The sequence below is a fragment of the Capsella rubella genome, unplaced genomic scaffold, assembly GCF_000375325.1.
Source record: "Capsella rubella cultivar Monte Gargano unplaced genomic scaffold, Caprub1_0 scaffold_6, whole genome shotgun sequence".
NCBI classification, from domain to species: Eukaryota; Viridiplantae; Streptophyta; class Magnoliopsida; order Brassicales; family Brassicaceae; genus Capsella; species Capsella rubella.
The window spans coordinates 15,323,923-15,339,139 of record NW_006238918.1 but is presented as its reverse complement, the minus strand read 5'-3'; the positions used below and the strand labels follow the sequence as shown (position 1 = coordinate 15,339,139).

General features: G+C 34.5%; 4 protein-coding genes across 4 annotated transcripts; all 4 read left to right on the top strand.

Annotated features, from left to right (window-relative positions):
* Nucleotides 1–6,170: 6,170 nt before the first annotated feature.
* On the top strand, nucleotides 6,171–10,798 carry LOC17882661. The gene is made up of 7 exons (XM_006287327.2): nucleotides 6,171–6,895; nucleotides 8,923–9,068; nucleotides 9,151–9,268; nucleotides 9,353–9,475; nucleotides 9,567–9,682; nucleotides 9,770–9,924; nucleotides 10,023–10,798. Exons 1-7 carry the CDS (start codon nucleotides 6,352–6,354, stop codon nucleotides 10,510–10,512), a joined length of 1,692 nt encoding a protein of 563 aa, XP_006287389.1. The 5' UTR covers nucleotides 6,171–6,351; the 3' UTR covers nucleotides 10,513–10,798.
* Nucleotides 10,799–11,058: 260 nt separating this feature from the next.
* Nucleotides 11,059–11,703, top strand: LOC17881402 (biquitin domain-containing protein 7SL RNA1). The gene has a single exon (XM_006290120.1). The coding sequence runs from the start codon at nucleotides 11,059–11,061 to the stop codon at nucleotides 11,701–11,703; it is 645 nt and encodes a 214-aa protein (XP_006290182.1).
* A 649-nt stretch (nucleotides 11,704–12,352) lies between these two features.
* LOC17882301 (ubiquitin domain-containing protein 7SL RNA2) lies at nucleotides 12,353–13,369 on the top strand. The gene has a single exon (XM_006286745.1). It carries the CDS (start codon nucleotides 12,353–12,355, stop codon nucleotides 13,367–13,369), a length of 1,017 nt encoding a protein of 338 aa, XP_006286807.1.
* An 861-nt stretch (nucleotides 13,370–14,230) lies between these two features.
* Nucleotides 14,231–15,217, top strand: LOC17883452 (ubiquitin domain-containing protein 7SL RNA2). The gene has a single exon (XM_023780371.1). It carries the CDS (start codon nucleotides 14,231–14,233, stop codon nucleotides 15,215–15,217), a length of 987 nt encoding a protein of 328 aa, XP_023636139.1.

Genomic DNA, 15,217 nt, shown 5'->3' with positions numbered 1-15,217 from the left:
TATGCATATTTGAATTCGAATAATGACGCAATGAGGACACTATTTACGAACAGTTATATTATATATCATGGTTCTTTTCATATATAAGTATGTTTCATCTAGACCCTCTTAGAAGATAAATTATCTCGTTAATTTTAAAATAATGCTGTAATTGTTGGTGATATAGGCTCTAATACCAAAGATAAAACTATACTTGAAAGAAACCACTCATGCATCAAAAACTTATCATGATTCTGAACAATATCCAAAAGCCTAGCTAGAACCCTCTAAGAGACTAATTCTAGTTTGTTTAATTAAGTAACATGGAGTGTACAAGTTGTCTACATGCAACAATATATAGATGAAAGAGTTCCAAATATGTATGATTAACTTTGCGTTTTGTTAATAGACACTTATGTCGGGAGAGAAGTTGTATATCTTTGTCAAAAACCATCTCAAATGTCACCAGTTTATGTCAATGTGTGTTACACAGTTTCTTTGTAATTAATTGATGTCTCTCTCTCTCTCTTATGCTTTCGAAAGCAACGGTTCCCACTGATCCACGTCGTTGCATGATAGTGGTTCGTATCATCACATGCGTTGCCGTGGACCGTCTTACTTTATTTCTTAATATACATAATATAGACATATAGTCTATATCAATCCCTATTATTATTGTTATTTCTTTGACAATATACTATATTTTATTTATTTATTTATATACTATTCAGCCAAGAAGAGTAACACACAAGATGCCATTAACGATGATGAAGCCTTTTTACATGAAAGTTTCGAAAAGATCACGATCCTCCACCACTACTATATCATCAACAAAGCATGAAAGCTTTTACGTCTCGAGAATAAAGTTTTACTCTGCAACTTAACTTCTGAAACCCGAGGTTTTGATCATTGGTGTGAGTTCAGTACTTACAAACTCACAAAATGTATTATTGAATTAGTGAATTTATATATGAACATAACCCGTGAATACTTTATGATCATATGAAATTTCGGTGCATTAGTCACTCATAAATCAGTTTCATATATATACATCATAAACGGGTCTTAATAACTTTTTGTCAATTTCTTAAAAAAATATTATACGGAAAAATGCCTGTAATATATATCCTAAACATCTGAAATGTATTTTAGCAAATGTTAATATTGAACACAACTTCAACGATTTTAGCTAGTTCACGATTCCGTGACTCAACCAAAATATCTAGAGCACTAATTAGTATTTGATGTGACCAACATAAACCATTAGGCAATTGGGATAAACATTATATGATTTGGACTTTTTTGTTTGATGTTAAATAATATATACATGATCACGTAACCTTGGAAAACATGAAAACAAATTATGACCACTAAATTAATCAAGAGACTATAAATAGTAAGTTGAAAATAGACGATTGATGTATCGTGAATTAATGTGATCATGTGTATGAGAGTTTTTTCTCTAAATCTGTTTATGAACATACATAGTCCATAAAACGAGTGTTAACGGTATATAAGTTCGAGACCAATACAACTATCAATGGTCTAAAGTCTAAACTAACGACAGTATTTTCACAGTATAGACTATAGAGTCCAGAATATATATGAGTGTTAACCCATCACAGTATATAAGTTCGAGACAATTAGAAACTATCAATGGACTAAAACTAACGACACTTTCATCTTTCTATTAAAATGGACTTTCACCTTTTTCAAAACATTATTACTATATACGGTATTTGTATGTTTTATAACGTACGTACGTTTGCAACATAGAATACTACGTACTGATCGAGTTGCTGATAAATATTCCAATTGAAAATAAAGGGAACTTTTGTTTTCCGGACCACATGGGAATGTGTTACCAACTATCTCTCTTTTACTAAGATATGTTAGAATCTTCTTATATAAGGCTTTAATTTGTTTTGAGGCTCAGAAGACGAGAGCATATTTTCCATTTATCGTACCTTTTGACGGCAAAGGTGAAAATACAAAAAAAGAATATAACTTTTTTTTAACTTTATTTGGTTTATCACATATCCTAATTATGTCGCTAATGTCTCATTGTTTTAATTAATTTAAAGTTTATAACTAATTTAAAGTTTTGAGACTATAAAAGCCGAGTTTTGGTTTTGGAGGATGATATCCAAATATCAGTTTTATGGTTAAAAATGGATACATCAAAACATATAATTTATTATAGAATCATAATATCGTAAACACACAAAAAAAAAAAGTTGATAAATGATTTACCATGCATAATGTATAAAGTTAACCCTATATTGTATAATAATATGCAAGACATTCAAAATAAATTACTACCTAATTAAGATATAAAAATTTCATATAATTTATAAAACACAAATTCATGTTACTTACCACCCAAAGATATTTCCATTGTTGCAATATTACAATAAATATATATGCATATGCTGGGAATACAAACTAAATATATTATTACATAAACGGAAATTAAAGTCATTGTTTTGATATTCCTCATTATCGAGATAAAGTATTCTTAGCCATTTATAAAAAAGAGAGAAACTATTCTTTCATCTTTCTTCCTTGTAGAGCCGGTGGTTCATATTCCATGAATAATATGTACATAATTAGAAGCTTTACGCCAATCAATACTTAATGATTAATACATAAAATGAATTATTGTGTATGTATGTAAAAGTTGCATAATAAACAAATACTATAGAAGCTAGCTTTTACTTGGTTGGACCATTTTCTCACATGCAAGGAGGGTATTCCCGAATAATGCGGTATTTATATAATATTATTCGACATGTTTTAAATACTTTTTATATAGCAATAATATATTAATGGGAGAAAAAGGCTACTTAAAAGACTTACTTCATTTAGACAAGCTAATCTCCCAGGATCAAAGTTGGACGAATATGAAAACTTCAATACAGTCCAACACATGTAACAATATTCTCTTAGAAAAAGAGAACTTTATTTCCTAAAAAGTGAATTTATACAATGTACATTGTTAACTTATATATTAAAGATTATATTAATATTGAATCATATATATCTAATTAATAAGGGTTTTGTGGTTCCAATACATCTGATGATTTTGTAGGTTGATAAGGGTTTATGTGATTAGATAGTTATATATCTTATTTTAATCAAAAGAGCTAGAGAACCAAAAGTTTTATAAAAATTCTAGATGTGATTGTAAGACAAATTATTATTAATTCATGTGTGTGTTTGTTTGTGGTTGTCCCAACAAATGAATCTTTTGCCCACAACTTACACTAACTCGAATGTAACTAGTAGCTCACTTATACAGAAAAAAAAAAAAAAAAAGACTGCAAAAAGAACCCAATTTCCCATTTCCTTTTTCATTTGGTGTGCATTACAAATGCTTCTAAAGCTTCATCAGTCGATAACCCATTATAATGAATACAATCATTTAAACTGGTAATATTGCATGTGGATATAAAGATGCATAGATATCTATATAATCATATGTATAAAAATGTTAGTTAGTGAACTTGTGTGGTGATTTACGTTCATAAAAGTTTATCCTGTATCTACATATATAAGAAGATCCGAGTAACAAAAACGTGAGGTAGCTATCAGTTCTTCATAGATCATGATTAGAAGAACATTTCTTATGATGATCACGAAAAACAACAATGAGCGACGACGACACTTTTAATTATGGGTCACTCACAGTCACACACAGACACTACTAAGGGTTCGTGCATGAGTTAACCCCATGCCTCTTTTGTGTATGTGCCATAGGTAGTGGAAAAGGGAATCTACTGATGTTAAGAGGGTGGAGGTGTTCCCTGCGACCCACAAATCTGGACCTTGTAGGCCCTAATTTCACCTCCCCCCACCATTTTGCTAAGACTTTTCTAATTTCGGTTCCATATTTTTTTTACATTTCGTCGGTCTAACCCATCATCATTCAATTTTGGTTCTCTTCTAACCTTTTCTTTTGACAAGGCTACACATTACCTTTTAATTTGCTCTTTATGGATTTTTGATCATTAACTAGTCAACATGCACCATCTTATTCAACTTTCTTTTTTCAACACTAATTAATACGAGATCACATATGCATAAATTTTTAAATATGCTTTTAGAATATTAACCACTAGGTATCCAAGTTTTGTCAAAAGAAAGCAAAAAATCATGCATGCAAAACAACAACCACAGATAAAACCTACTAATCACGGATGAGTATCTTCTCTCTTTTAATTTATAGTATATATCTTGTAACTGTCGTCATGATTAATGTTTTTAATTAATCACATAGAAAGGATCTCTTTAACGATTAGTCGATTTGACTTGTAAACAAAAAAAGAGAAGTCAAATGAGGACAACGACGCAATAGTAGAAGGTCTTTAGACTAATTTAATAGGCTTCGAGACACATAACCAATTTGATTATTATTATTTTATACGTCATCTCTTAGATCATCTTCCACGGGCCTCATGGATATGGACATCGACATCATGACTCATGAGTTTGGTTGGTGTAAAGTTCAAACCAACAATAAAATATAATCGATTTACACTTCTATATGTCTAAACATCTACTAAATAGTAAACGGAATTAGGAATATTAGCTGCTATGTACCAATAATGACGAGAATCATAGCAAGAACAAAATATATGTACATATCGAATGCGACCAAAATGGAAAATACAATATGGTGCATATAAGTTAATTTTCTTAATATGGAAAGCAAAGAACGAGGAATAGTAGAAAAATTTATATGATCTAATAGTATAGACACATTTAAATTTTCTATTTAATAACAATATTGGAAAAGTGTATATTATTCATAAATGACGCATTAAAATATTAGATTAATGGTTAACATCATAGCCTTTATAATTTTAAAATTAGTTGACAAGTTTTAAGAATGCAACTAATTTATGGGGGCGCGTTTAGTGTTTGAAATGTTTGGAACCATGGTTCAAAACCATTCCACCGTAACATGACGACTAAGGAAGGATTAGATTGAACTAATCTTACTTGGAATCCTATAATTACAACATATAGGAAACAACAATAGCTTGAACCTTTCAAAATCAGAATAGATACATATATATATATATATATATAGTTGGAGGTCATTTTATGCAATACGGCAAGATAACTCTGTCTTTTGTTCAGCGCCGTCCTTTAGTTGTCCGAAGGAACTATTGTGCGTAACATCAACCCAAAAAAAAGAGTAGACCATGTCACAACTTTTTAAAGAGCTTTTAAAAACTGAACTATACTTTAAAAAGAAATGTGTGTGAGTACAATATACAAAGCTTTTTAACCAACGCTTAATTTCACCTCTAATTCTTCCAACAAATGTAACAAAACATATCCTATCGGATTCTGTTCTTTCTTTCTATAAGAGTTTTAGAGATTCTCTTTTTTTTTTTTTTTTTTTTTTTTTATTTCTTTTTAAAATTTTTATTCAACGTGTTGCATTGAAAATCTTGCATTGAAAATCTAAGAAAATTAATTTGTTTTACAAATTTATGTAGTTTCATTTATAACATAAGTATAAAACACTCATTTTATTATTAAACTTGTTTGCCATGTGTGCATTCAATAATAAAAGCATATGTTAATACAAATTTTTGTCAAAAAAATAAAATAAAATAACAACATCATATTTTGAACAGCATAAAGTCTTCTATAATGAAATCAGAAATACAATACTAGAATGAACAATGTAATAATTTGAGAAAATTTTGTAACTACGTCTAGTAACATTACAAAATGACAAGAAACATTAGATTATATTAGATATTCATGTACTCCCTCTGTTCTATTTTTAAAAATAAATACACAATATTAAAAAAATATAAATGTTTTCGAAAATAATCAATAGAAAAAAGAATTGTAGAATACAAATCATAACATACTAATAAATAACCTTTAATAATACATAAAAATAGATGAATTTTTTATAATTGGGAATGAATGAAGTAATATATATATAGATATATTCATAATACATGCAATTTATATAAACCCTTTTCGTGTGTTTTGTTTTAAAAAAACTCTTTGGAATAAAAAACGGGCAAAAGAGGGCCAGAAGTTTAGCCACGTCAGCGTTAAGAAAGTGCCACGTCATCTCCATAAGTCTCTCCCACCTGTACGGATCCTTTTTTTCCCCGGCTGCCCCCAATATATATAATTCGGAGGAAGTAACCAAAACCAAAACCAAACCTCAAAAACCTTCTCTCATTACACTGCATGTGCTGCGACCCGACCCGAACCCCAACCCGACCCATTTTTGCCTTTTGTCTTCTGTTTTAAGCCGCCGTCGTTAAATCGTTAAAAATATATATATATATCGATCCCGGAGAGTAACTGATTCTTCGCCGGAGTTTTACGCCGATGACGATTGCGGCAGTGCCAGCACGCCAGACAGATCGATCAGCTCCTGCTTTCGCCACTACGGCGAAGGCGGTCACCGTTCCCGTTCAGGTTCCGCCGGGGGCTGTTGTTTCCGACGGACTAGGGAAAGATGCGTTGATCTCATGGTTCAGAGGCGAATTCGCGGCGGCGAACGCTATCATCGACGCCATGTGCTCGCATCTCAGAGCAACCGAAGAGGCTGTCTCCGGATCGGAGTACGAAGCTGTTTTCGCCGCGATCCATCGCCGGCGTCTGAACTGGATCCCTGTTCTCCAGATGCAGAAGTATCACTCCATCGCAGAGGTCGCGATCGAGCTTCAGAAAGTGGCGGCTAAGAAAGCGGAGGATCTGAAACAGAAGAAGAAAACAGAGGAGGCGGAGGAAGATCTGAAAGAGACGGCGGCGGCCGAGGAGGAGAAGAAGAAAGATTGTTTTAACGGCGAGAAAGTAACGGAAAATGAGATTAACGGAGACCTTGAAGACGTTGAAGATGATTCTCCGACTAGTGATATCACTGATTCAGGTAAGTAATACTTCTTTACGTATTTTTCCAAAAACACCAAAATTATATTTCTTTTTTTGGATCCAGAATGAATCTTCATAATTTATTTACAAAAGAACAATGATTGATCTATTTCATCAGCTTAATTCTGAATCTTGCTATGTTTATTTGCATTATTGTTTTTGTTTTTTAAAAAAGCATATTCGTTGAAGTTTGGTCATTTGATTCTCTCTGTTCACTGTGTAAACTGGCTCTCTGTGGTTGGTGACGACTTAAAAAAAACGCCATTAAAATCATGAGTTGAAAATATTTAGTTTTTTATAATTTAAAAAATATATCTCCTGATTAATATATTTCCCAGACTAATTCAAGTTTCAAGATTTAAGTACGTGTTTCCCTCTACTGGATCCGAGATGCATTCTTAAGTAATTTTGACTTTTCATTCTTAATTTTTAATTTTTAAATATATCAAAATCTTGAGATTTTATTGCATCATTATGCCACAGATTCGATATTTGGAAACAATTTTACCAAAAATAACCAGATTCTTTCAAAAGAAAGAATCTTGTTTTCTTTCTCCATACCATGTTTGAAAAACTACTATTATTATTAATCTTTTGTATATACAAAAAGTTAATATATTGTATAGTTTTAAGACGTATATTTTACTGAAAGCTAAATATTAATTATAGTTTAATTTATTTTGGTGACTTTTAACGTGTTCGAATAAGAATATATTATACTAGTAGTAATGTTTTTTTTTATTGCTGGCTATTTCGTGGTTTTTATAATTAAAAAAGTATTACATATTTTTATCAACTAGTAATAAAGTATTTAATTTTTTATTATTCTCTTCACTAACTTTACGTAAACTAATTTTGCTATTGTTTTGCTTTTGATAATTGTAGTCTAAATTACTTGGGGAACAATTATTATATCGTAACTATTATTACTTGCATGAGTTTTGCAAGGGATATATCATTAAAAATAAGATCTTACAATCGAGACCTTATTATTATTACTCCCTAAAAAACAAAAACAAAAACAAAAAAGAAATTAACACAAACTTCCATAAAAATCGTACAAAAGTACAAAAACCAGTTCTAGTAGTTGTGTTGAAAAAAGCACAATCTGTAAAAAGTGATCACTCTGACTCAAAACAAGGTTTCATAACGACGTCGTTTTTGCTTCGATTTATAAGATTAGCTAACGATTCCATTTCTCAATGCACGTAGTTGGGTGGGTGTTGTTACTACATACTACTACTTTACTAGTAGTAGTAGTAGCAACAAGTTTTGTTGTCTTGTGCTTTAGTTGATGTAACTGTTAAAACGCATCAAAGGTATACATACATTGATTCGCGTGTGATGATTTTGTATTTGCCATTTTCTTCTTTTTTATTTCTCGAATGGTGGTGGTGGACTGGTGGGTGAGCTCACATCAGCCGTTGGATTTAAAACTAAAACCGAGTCGTCATCAATCATGGTCCCCACGATTCTCGCCGCCCCTTTTTATATTTTTATTTTTCTTTCTCGTCCCGAATGTTCGAATCCCTCACGACTCACGAGCACATTTCTTTTTTTTCTCTAACTTTATAGCTTTTTGTTCACGGTCATAAAATAAGTCAGAAGTTTTTACAAAAAGATCTTTTTGTTTTACCAGTCTTGATGTGTGTGTAAGTAATATGGAGTAGTTAATTCACTCGTCTTTAAAAGTCCAAGATTTAGGTATAGACACGTGGACGATGACATTAGACTTTCTAGTCTTGTCTTCTACACTTAACATTGATAGTCTCTCTGACTTTCTTCTCTGATACATTTTACAAGGATACTCTATAGCTTCTTTAGAATGGTCCATATGAGAATCAAAGTTCACATTTAATTCCCATTTACTTTAGTCCATGTGTTGTTTCTCACTAAACCCAAAGAATCGAATCAATTCGAACATTAATTATATGATTTAAAAAAGCACTTTACAACTAATGTGTAATGAATGATCTATAACCAATTTATAACTTTAAATTTTATAGGTTCTTTTTTCTTTTATAGGTTCTCATCAGGATGTTCACCAAACTGCTGCTGTGGACACTGCACATCAGATTATATGTCAGAGCCATGAAGATTGTGATGCACGTTCATCTGAGATTAAGCCTATCAAAGGTTTCCAAGCCAAAGAGCAAGTGAAAGGCCACACTGTGAGTAGTGTTTTGTGATACGTTCGATTTCAGAGACGCATATGCATGTACTATTTTACTGATAAGTTAAATTTGATGTTAGGTGAATGTTGTGAAAGGACTAAAGTTGTATGAAGAATTACTTAAAGAAGATGAGATCTCTAAATTGATAGACTTTGTGGCAGAACTCCGAGAAGCTGGCATAAACGGGAAGCTTGCAGGTGACTTTTTTCTTACTCCCAAAAAAACACACACGTCATAAGCTTTATAAGTGTGTTTCCGGTGCTTACACAAGGTGAATGCAGGTGAGACCTTTATACTGTTCAATAAACAGATTAAAGGGAACAAGAGAGAGCTGATTCAGCTTGGTGTCCCCATCTTTGGCCATGTTAAGGCGGATGAAAACTCCAACGACAGCAACAACTCTGGTAAGGAATTCGCTTAGATCCGCCAGGCTTCAGTCTAAAATGGTTTGATGCATGTGGATGGCTTTGACCGGGAGACTTTATTGGTTTGTAGTTAACATTGAGCCTATTCCACCACTTCTTGAGAGTGTCATTGATCATTTTGTCACATGGAGACTCATCCCAGAATACAAGAGACCAAACGGTTGTGTCATTAACTTCTTCGAAGAGGTATGTATACATGCACATCTTCATAGAGCACCATTGCTTTACGTTTACGCTTTTCTTTAACCTTTGAGATTACCTCTCTTTTTGCAGGGTGAATACTCACAGCCTTTCCTCAAGCCACCTCACTTAGAACAACCAATCTCAACTCTTGTCCTCTCTGAATCAACAATGGCCTTTGGACGTATTCTCTCAAGTGACAACGACGGCAACTTCAGAGGGCCTTTAACTTTGTCTCTCAAACAAGGGTAAAAAAACATCATAACCTTTTACTTTTAACTCTGATAAAATACGTTGATGCTTCTTCGTTAACTTTTCTGGGATGATCTGATTGATCTTTATATAGGTCTCTGTTGGTGATGAGAGGGAACAGTGCAGACATGGCAAGACATGTAATGTGCCCATCACAAACCAAAAGAGTAAGCATCACGTTCTTTCGTATTCGACCTGATACATATCATAACCATTCACGACCCACAAGTCCTCACAACGACGGTGTAATGACAATGTGGCAACCATACCAACTGACACCAACTCCATTCCTCAATGGCTATGATCATTCAGTAGACATGATGCCAAAAATTGGAGTCCTACGTCCTCCCATGGTCATGATGGTACCAGCACCAGTTCAAGCAATGGTATTACCAAGTCCCAATGTGATGGGAACTGGTGGTACAGGCGTTTTCTTACCATGGGCATCTACTAATAGCTCAAGAAAACATGTGAAACATTTGCCTCCTCGTGCACAGAAGAAGCGATTACTTCCTCTTCCTCCTGCTGCTTCTTCTTCTCCAGCTGGAGGATCCACCTCTGAGCCTGTGATCAGTGTAGGTTGATCCTAAGCCTAAGCCAAGCCGGTGGACTTCTTCAGCAATACAAGCTTTGATCATCTTGTCCGTGTCTAAGCCTTCCTCTGTTTTTTTCTCTCTCTCTTAAGTGTCTCTTTTGTTCCTGTTTCTTACTTCTTTTTCCAAATTCAGTTTAGGTTAATTCAGGGTTTATAGATAGGAGAATTAAAGTTTGTTACATCCCCAGAGGAATGTGTTTTTCTATTTTGTGTACGATTTTATTATCAGTATATTCTCGAAATGTGTTACATTCCATATATTGTCATTTTTTAAACAAAGAGATTTAGCAAAGACTAATGAAAGTTTATACATATGGTTATTTGGAAAATATTTAACTATTGTTGACAAAGAAAGATTATATCAAAATTAGTAAATCGAGAAGAAAAAAGAGGAAAGAGAGAGCAAAATAATAACAATCAAGAAGAATCCATGGAAATAGGATGATTAGTTAACGCATTATGTGGAAACTTTCGTTGCAATAAGTCCCAAGTTGACATCTCTATTCACTCTCCATCAGTCTCCATAGATTCACATATGGATGTGTTCGTAGAGACTCAAAGAGGCTCACCATTCTCCATTGAAGTGGGTTACTTCGATACAGTGTTAGAGATCAAAGAAAAGATCGAGAAGTATCAACGTATCTCTGTCTCTAAACAAACCCTTTTCTTCCAAGGGAATGTTCTTCAAGATGATCACGACATCGAACAATGCCAGATCCTCAACAACTCACGTCTCCAACTCTTCCTCTCTTCTCCCGGTAACAACGACCAAATGAGCAATCAGAACCGCAACAATCAAGTGTTCAAAACAGAGCAAACTCCACCATCAAACTCAACAGAACAGATCATTAACGGTCATCAAGATCCGACAATACTAATGTCGTCCGGGAGCAACAACAACAACAACAACAATGCCCTGAAGAAGCTGAGAGTAATGGTGTTGCCTAAAAGCGGGACTAGGAAGATTCCAGTGGAGGTGAACGCAGGTGATAACGTTGGAGAGCTGAGGAAAGAGCTAGCTAAGATTCAACAGAAGTTTCAGTTAAATCTTCCTCAAGAAGGCTATTTCTTTATATACAAGCAAAATGTAATGGATGATGACCAGTCTTTCCGGTGGCACCGTGTTGACCACGGTGATACAATTGAGGTTTTCAACGGAAGTGTTTCCGGTGGCTCTTAATACCTTTTCCTTTGTTGGATTAAGAAAAGGTTTTTTTTTTTTTTTGATTTGGCTAATTGTATTCCTAATTTCCCATAGACTTGAGAAAAGAAATAAAAACACATGGGACATTTACATTGTTCAAAACTAACATAAGCAATCTTGTTCTTCAAAGACCAATGTCCAAGTAACCTAAATCCAATCTAGGGGACACAAAAGCATCATACCTTCTTTTAACTGATCATGCTTCCAACTTAACTTCTCTTCAATGTCTTTATTGAAGTTTCTTGCTTAACACAATACATATACTTGAGAAGATCTAAGCTAGTATAGGGAAAAAACTTTAGTTTTGTTTTTTTTATGTTCTAAAAAATGATCAAGATCTTCAAATGGAGCAGCTTTTTAACCATTTCAAGAATGACTAATGGGCCGGATCTAATAATTTTTATTTAAAACGCTGCGTTTTTTACCATTTCAAGAATGACTAATCTAACCGTTGGATCATAACAGTAAGGAGAGAAATAGACGGTGAAGATTTGTCGACTAGAGGCTTTTTAAGTGATATTTAAACCAACTTACGAATAATCACTTTCGTCACAAATCATCTCTCTCTGTATCATCTCTCTTCTTCACCAGAGAACATTGATCTTGAAACACCATTGATACGATAATGAAGTTGCTTATCGATACTGCAAGTGGCGCATCGTTCCCCATTGATGTTGAGATCTATGATTCACTGAAAAGGATTAAAGAGAAGATCGAGGAGTTCCAAGGTATCCCTGTTTGCAAGCAGACCCTTTTCCTCAATGGACAAGTTCTTCCAGAAGATTTTATTCTGCGGTTCCACATAATGCCAAAAAGTTTCTTTCTCTCCACCTCTCCGGACGAAAACCCTAATCAGGACAACAACAACAGCGATCAAGTGCCTCAAACCGAGCAAGCACCATCAGATCCAAATCATGGGTTCTTTAACAATCAAGATTTGCCAGTGATGAGCAACAAATATCAAGTGTCAACACCCTATGGACATCCGATGACGTTAAACTCAATGGAAGCGTTCCTTGGGTTTCAAGAAATCAATCAAGCGCTTTATCATACAGAGCAAACAAGTGCGTCATTAGAATCATTTGGAGAAACCAGTAGCGGTGGGGATCGAGCTTTGATGACGGATTTGTTCAGTAAGAATGACCAACATGATCTGCCTGAACCATTCCCAAGGATCATGGCGAGGGGAATCGACAATGGAGCATCAGAGCAGTCGTATACACTTGATGATATATTTGTCCCTGAAGATTTGCCGTATATGCCGGTTGGAAGCAAAAGAAACAGGGATCAACCCGAGAAAGCTTCATCGTCAAACTCAGTGAACGAGGTCATTAACATTCCAGATTCGCCTGAGGAGAAGAAGATGAAGACCAGCCCAGAGAAGCTAGTAGTGATAGTATCGCAGCAATTTGAAGACAACTGGTTGCCAGTGGTGGTTAACGCAGATGATAACGTTGAAGAACTGAGGAAAGAGCTGGATGATATGAAAGCCAAGGGTCAGTTCAATCTTCCTTCCGAAGGATATTTCTTTGTTCACAATGAGAAACCATTGAGGGAGAATACGTCATTCTTGGGGAACGGTATTGCTGACGGCGATACAATTGCGATTTATCCAGACCTCTTCGTTGATCATCAAGCTTAAAACTCTCTGTCTCTGCTGCAGTCTCCTCTTTTTCTTATAGCTTTCAAGTTTTCTAAAAATATTCTAAGACATGTAATTACTAATATGATGAGCTGAGAAACTAGATAGTCATTGTTGAGTTTTGAGTTACTTTAAGCTCTGTGCATTTGAATGGTCTAGTTGACATTACAGAAACAAGTATAAAGATCAACTGTTGAATCTTTCTTGACAGAACAGGGCAAAAGACTTAAGTTTTCTACAAGTATATTGAGCTGAATGAAGAGAAACTAGTGCTTGTTGAGTTACATCAGCGATCACGCTTCACTTTAAGCTCTGTGCATTCGGATGGTCTAGTTGACAATTTAAGGATCAAATGTTGAACTTGTGTTGACAAAACAGAGCAAAAGACAGTAAAGTTTCCTCAAAAAGTAAAACCATAATTACAATGTAATTGATGATAATCATAATTATTTCCTAAATTACTGACAATTACCTTAGTCGTGTGTAGTTTAACCTCAAATGAAATCAAAACTTACTGAAGTTACACATTTGGTTAACCATTTACCAATTTACCTACGTACAGTCACAAAAACCTACCTATGATTTTACTGTATATATATATTTATTTAAATGATCAAGGTCTTCAAAAGGAGAAATGTTTTCTTTAATCCAAACGCTGCATTTTAAAGAATGCTCAATCCAATCGTTGGATCATACAGTAAGGAGAGCAATCGACGGTTAAGATTCTTCAACGAGAGGCTTTTAACTGATATTTAACTTACTAATAAACACAGTTTCGTGTAAAATCATCACTTTCTGATATCTCTGTATCATCTCTTCTTCAGCAGTCTCCACTGATCTTGAAACACCATTGATACGATTATGAAGTTGTTCATCGATACTGAAAGTGGCTCATCGTTCTCCATTGATGTTGATTTCTTGAATACACTGCTAATGATAAAACAGAAGATCGAGGAGTCTCAAGGTATCCCTGTTTGCAGACAAACACTTTTCTTCCAAGGCGAAGTTCTTCCAGACAACTTTAAGATACGATTATTCCATATCGTTAACAACTCTCGCCTCTTTCTATACATCTTTCCGGAAGACAACAACGACGACCAAGTGCCTCAAACCGAGCAGTCTCCATTAAATCCGAATCATGGGTTCGTTAACCATCAAGATTTTCCCGTGATGAGCAACAAACCCGAGGAGTCTCCATTTGAAGAGTTCTTTGGGATTCAAGATTCGCCGCACGGCAAAAACAATCAAATGCTTCATCAAACAGAGCAATCAGGTGTTTCATCAAACTCATTTGGAGGGACCTTTTACGGTGTGGATCGAGATTTGACGGTGGAACAGGTCTGTAATCAGAACCAACATGTGACAACTCAAAATATCATGGCGAGGAGAATCGACAGTGGATCATCACGACCGTCATATTCACTGGATGATGTACTTGGCGTTCAAGATTTGCGTCCTGAGACTGTCGGGAGCAGAGGAAACATGAATCAGGTGGTTCAAACCGAGACATCTTCACCGTCAGACTCAGTCAAAGAGTTCCTTAGAATTTTAGATTCGCCTGTGAAAAAGAAGATCAAGACCATCCCGTCCATAAAGCTGACAGTGTTTGTGGAGCCATTTGGAGAGAACAGGAAGATCCCAGTGATGGTTAACGCAGATGATAATGTTGAAGAACTGAGGAAAGAGCTGGTTAATATGCAAGCCAAGGGTGAGTTATCTCTTCCTCACGAAGGGTATTACTTTATATTCAGAGAGCTAACATTGAACGAAACTGAGTCATTCATGTGGAACCTTGTTATTGACGGCGATACAATTGCGATTATCCCAAAAATCGTTATTCAAGCTTAA

Excerpts from the sequence above, each read along its gene's own strand:
- LOC17882661 (XM_006287327.2), top strand. The coding sequence starts at position 6,352 with ATGACGATTGCGGCAGTGCCAGCACGCCAGACAGATCGATCAGCTCCT. Across the intron at positions 6,896-8,922 it reads TAGTGATATCACTGATTCAG|GTTCTCATCAGGATGTTCAC; the intron begins GTAAGTAATACT and ends TTTCTTTTATAG. Across the intron at positions 9,476-9,566 it reads CAACGACAGCAACAACTCTG|TTAACATTGAGCCTATTCCA; the intron begins GTAAGGAATTCG and ends ATTGGTTTGTAG.
- LOC17881402 (XM_006290120.1), top strand. The coding sequence starts at position 11,059 with ATGGATGTGTTCGTAGAGACTCAAAGAGGCTCACCATTCTCCATTGAA.
- LOC17882301 (XM_006286745.1), top strand. The coding sequence starts at position 12,353 with ATGAAGTTGCTTATCGATACTGCAAGTGGCGCATCGTTCCCCATTGAT.
- LOC17883452 (XM_023780371.1), top strand. The coding sequence starts at position 14,231 with ATGAAGTTGTTCATCGATACTGAAAGTGGCTCATCGTTCTCCATTGAT.